The 4,685-nt window shown below is 28.2% G+C and overlaps 1 protein-coding gene across 1 annotated transcript in view; it reads left to right on the forward strand.

The window, feature by feature from the left end:
• The window catches only part of LOC107447489 (transcriptional adaptor 3), a gene marked incomplete at its 3' end in the record, with an annotated part of 19,684 nt that extends 15,307 nt beyond the window's left edge, over positions 1–4,377 (forward strand). Inside the window, 1 exon segment of the mRNA XM_043050598.2 lies at positions 4,276–4,377. Within this exon segment, the coding sequence (XP_042906532.1) occupies positions 4,276–4,377 (102 nt within the window).
• Positions 4,378–4,685: the final 308 nt, after the last annotated feature.

A 4,685-nucleotide genomic window follows, 5' to 3' on the forward strand; every position in this document is an offset into this window, starting at 1 on the left:
ATTGACAAAAAAATGATAATTAAAAAATTTAAATATCGAGAAAGACTTATAAATCAATTTTGGAAGAAATGGAAAAGGGATTATCTTTTAAATTTAAGAGCTGTCAATTATGTAAATTTGGATAAAGGTAATCAAAATTTTAAGGTAAATGATATTGTTTTGATTCATGATGACAAACTTCCAAGGAGCATGTGGAAACTTGGAAAAATTGTGGAAACATTTCAAGGACGTGATAACAAAATAAGAGCATGTGCTTTGAAAACAGATACGTCAATAATAAAACGTCCTATAAATTTATTATATAATTTAGAAGTGGACAATTAAATTAATATGAACATTCTATTTGAACTTTAAATTCACATTTATTATTATTTGAACATTTTATTTTACAATATTACTTAAGATAATCATTTAACTTACAAATTAAGTTTATCTTAAGATATTATTTGAACTTTTTTGATTTAAAGAAAATATGCATACATATATATTTTCTTGTTTAAATGCATGTTTGTTTAAAATTGAAATATTTTGCATGTGAAAGAATTTGTGTTGTGAAAATTGCTTGATTTATTATTCATGATATGATAATTTAATTTCATCAATTGATATTTACTTAAATTTCAATAATTTCATTTATAAGGTAATAATTTGTTAAAGGTTTGAACTAATGCTCATGAAACATATTATTTTAAGAATTCGATTAATAGTATTGCATTATAATCTTTATATAATTAAGAAGGGTTCATATTGTAAAAAGGTAGGATTATATTATATTTTAAATATTGGTACCTTACATTTGAGAAAAATAACTTTGATTAATATATGAAATGACTAAATTTTTATGAATCGGGGGGAAGTTTGTTAATATTATTTCTCCATATTAATTATAATTTCTAAAGCTCAATAGATGGCGCTCTGCGCAGTAATGTAAAATCAGTTTCTAATCAGTTTCCTCCATGACACTGTACCATTATCATCATCCTTCTTGTTATTAAATATATTTTATGTTAAAAGGCGTTTGTTATGATTGAAACCCCGAGATCTGAGATCATATCACCGTATTTAATAGCATGCTTGTTTAAATTATTTCTAAATGAACAGTTTATTCCTTTAAAAAAAAATTAAACTATTTAGCAATTTCTTTTTATTGTTTTGTTTGAAACAAACTTTTCTTAGAATGCTATTGATGTAACAATAGAAATTGATAATTATCTTTTTAATTTTTTGTCTTTTTATATTTAGTTATATTTTATTATCTTTTTAAATTTGATACTTTCAATTTTTTTATTATTTTAATTTTTTTTTTATGTGTGACAAAGAAACATTTTTGCTAACCAAACTCATCATTTGCAATTGGAAGTTATTGCAATTTTAAAATTTTCTTTACAATTTCAGCTAAGTATATAATTTTCAAAGTGATATCTATTTGAAGTATGAGGCATCTTTTTTTCTCAAGTTCACTTCATGTTATTAAGTATAATTAACAGTGACAAAATTTTCTCTTTTAAAATTTGCTCAATGCCTTGTTGTTATTTTAAACGTGCTAGTTGATATATTTTCTTTGCACTGATGTTGTTTGAGCACAGATTTTAATAGCATAAATAATGTTTTAAATACATCAAAAGTACTATCTAAAATATCAATAAGTGCTCTCAATATCAAGAAGAAGAAAAAAAATTTACTATTAAACAAAAATTTCAATCTAAAATATTTTCCCTTTAAATTTTCATATAACATACAATTGTACTAAACTAAAAATATTTACAGAAATTGCGATGTGATTCTCAATAAAATTTTAATGAATTGTAAATGCTAAAATAAAAGGGAACTGCAGGAAAAAAAACCCTAACATAATTCTTTAGATAGTAATGCCTTCCTTGATCTTGTGAAAGAGTTTCTGTGTCTAAACAAGTGTTGATATGCTTACTTTTTTGTTTAAATAAGTTTAAAAGCATGTGTATTTTTATTGTTTTTTATATACTGTGTAACAGTAGATTTATTTTTCAAATGCAACTTATGTTTCATGTAGAAAAGTAAATCGCTGCCGCAAGAGTCATGGTGGTCAAGGCTGAGCGATTTTGACACCGTGATTTCAACAATATGGGAACATTGTGCCGATCACCTTTATTTTTCAGACTAGCTAATACCTTAACTATCTGAATCTGTGTGCCCTTCTAGCTGCCACAGGGGATACAACCTGGTCTTTCACTATTACTGCTCAGTACCTTGACTAATAAGCGGTAGTGGCTCACTTAGTAATTACTGTGCCAGTAGAAAACATACTTTCGAGGAAATCAGAAATATTCTTCCGCAAGTTTTTTTTAAAAATATTACAGTGGAACCTGTAAAAGTGACCACCTGGGTAAAGTGAAGGCCTGAGTAAGGTGACCATTTTCTACAAGTTTTATTTCAAGAGTCCTTTTTAAAGAGTCTTCGTAAAGTGGCCACCTCTATACAGTGACCATTTGACTTGGTCCCGAGGGTGGTCAATTTAGACAGGTTCCACTGTATTTTATTTCATAACTGTTTTTAAGCAGCGAAACCAATTTTGAGTGTGCAATTACCAATGTTCAACTCCGTAGCCTTGTAATTTTGAACCCAATTTGGAAAACAAAAGAACTCTTAGACCAAGTATTGGGAGAAATTTGCCTTTGTGGAGGACTTTTTGATAGAACTAAGCCGTATTTGCATTACATTGAGAGGAAAACCCATGAAAACCTCCCATGGTTAGCCTGACACTAAGGGGACTCTAACTCATGATACGTCTATAACTGAGGACAGGGTATCCGCACACCTGGAAAGTCATGAAATTCAGTATTGAACAAGATTTGTCATGAAATGTCATGATTTTAACTATTTTTTAAAAAAAATCATGGAAAGTCATGGATTTAGGTTGCCGAAAAATAAAATTTTTAAAATGGAATTTACCCCTCCCCCCAATTTCGTGGTGTTCCGAATATCCGAATTTGTAACAAAATCCCCACTCAAAGTCATATTTTATTAAAATATAAAATTTTTTTATCGGGTTCTTTAAAAATTATGGTGTTCTTTCAAAAAATTAATGAAAAAACAGCATTTCTAGAGTTAATTATCTTTTAAACTTCTGTGATTTCAGAAATTTTGTTATTATTTATTATTTTTTATTTTATCAATTAATTAATTCTCGCTGAAGCAAGTCAGTCATTGGCACATTTTTTTTATATTCCGAAATGAGAACAGAAAAATCAGGAGTATTTCTTTCCTTTCCGATGAAGAGGAAAAGTATTTTTAGAATATAATTCTGCAGAAAAAAAATTATTTGCTTTTGTATTTTTTTCCAGCTATTTTATTGCTTCAACTCTTTCTTTGCTCTGTTTTTTAAATTTAAAATCTATTAATATGAAGAAGCAGAGTATAACAGTTTTGATTATACCTATCATTTCAATAAATGTTATTATAATGCCTTTTTTAATTTATTGTTATGTTTTTGTCGGGATTATAGAAACTTCATTAAGCTATAAAAAGTTCTTGAAATTAGTCATGGAAAGTCATGAAAAGTTCGGAATTTGAAAGTCTTAAATGTAGCAGATACCTTGTGAGGATATTTTACGTCATTACTGTGGTCAGTGATAGCCACTTGATGCGTATCAACCGGACGCCGTTGGGATTCAAATCTGTGGACCTCATTGGGATGCGAACACTCTATGCACAATGGCACTCTCCTACAAGCTGTAAGATATAGAGGGTTGCAATGTAAAAATTTTCTTAAACATGCTGTATTATTTTATCATTAAACTGCATGTCAACTGCACTTAAGCCTTCCAAACCGATTTACAACGGTTTAGGCTGATATGGGATACTAAGTATTCATGAATGAGTTTCCCATTAAGTACAGGCGTTTATGGAAATATTTTGAATTTCGATGTTCTTGTGTCCTGTCTTCTCTTAATGTCCATTTCTGATACTTATTCACTGCTTTCAGTGGTGGACAAGGGTCATATTTTTTTCATAACTGTGCTGCATTAAACGGTACAACTGTAATAAAATTTTAGGAAATCGTAACAATGAGCTAGGGAAAATGAGCTAGGGCAATGAGCTGAGCAAAAGAGTAATAGTGCAAATGCCATCAAAGTGATTGTAGTTGTCTCTTTGCTGGGTAATTATAATCATAAGTTACAAAGTTGCATTTGTATATATTAAATAATAGACATAATTAAGAAATTTTATAAGAAACTTTATTATTTGTAATTAAAAAAACTTAAACCAATATGTTAATTAACAATTTTCTTTTTGCAGATGAGGCACCTCAGGTATCTAAACCAAAAACACCTTCTAAACAGAATTCTCCTTCCAAAGAGAGTTTGCATAAAAAATTATGCAGAGGATTGAATGAAATAGGTTTGTCATTTTTATTTAAATTAAAAATTAATTAAATTGTTTTAATAATGTAATGATATTGCTTCCCCCCAAAAAATTTTAACTTTTAAGTGACTAATATAGAAAATTCCAATGTTTTCTTCTATTTAGCCATAATGTGTATGTTTTTTTTTATATGGGTCATTCTCACAAAAACAGTCATTTTCATGTCCCCAGTATATTTTATGTTTGTTTTACAACTTACGAAAAAAAATTTTCAGGGAAAGTGTCCTTCAGAATGCAAGCTAACAAAAGAATAAAAATAAAATTATCAATTTTTATTTTTTATT

This window comes from Parasteatoda tepidariorum, chromosome 5 (genome assembly GCF_043381705.1).
Source record: "Parasteatoda tepidariorum isolate YZ-2023 chromosome 5, CAS_Ptep_4.0, whole genome shotgun sequence".
Classification (NCBI taxonomy): Eukaryota; Metazoa; Arthropoda; class Arachnida; order Araneae; family Theridiidae; genus Parasteatoda; species Parasteatoda tepidariorum.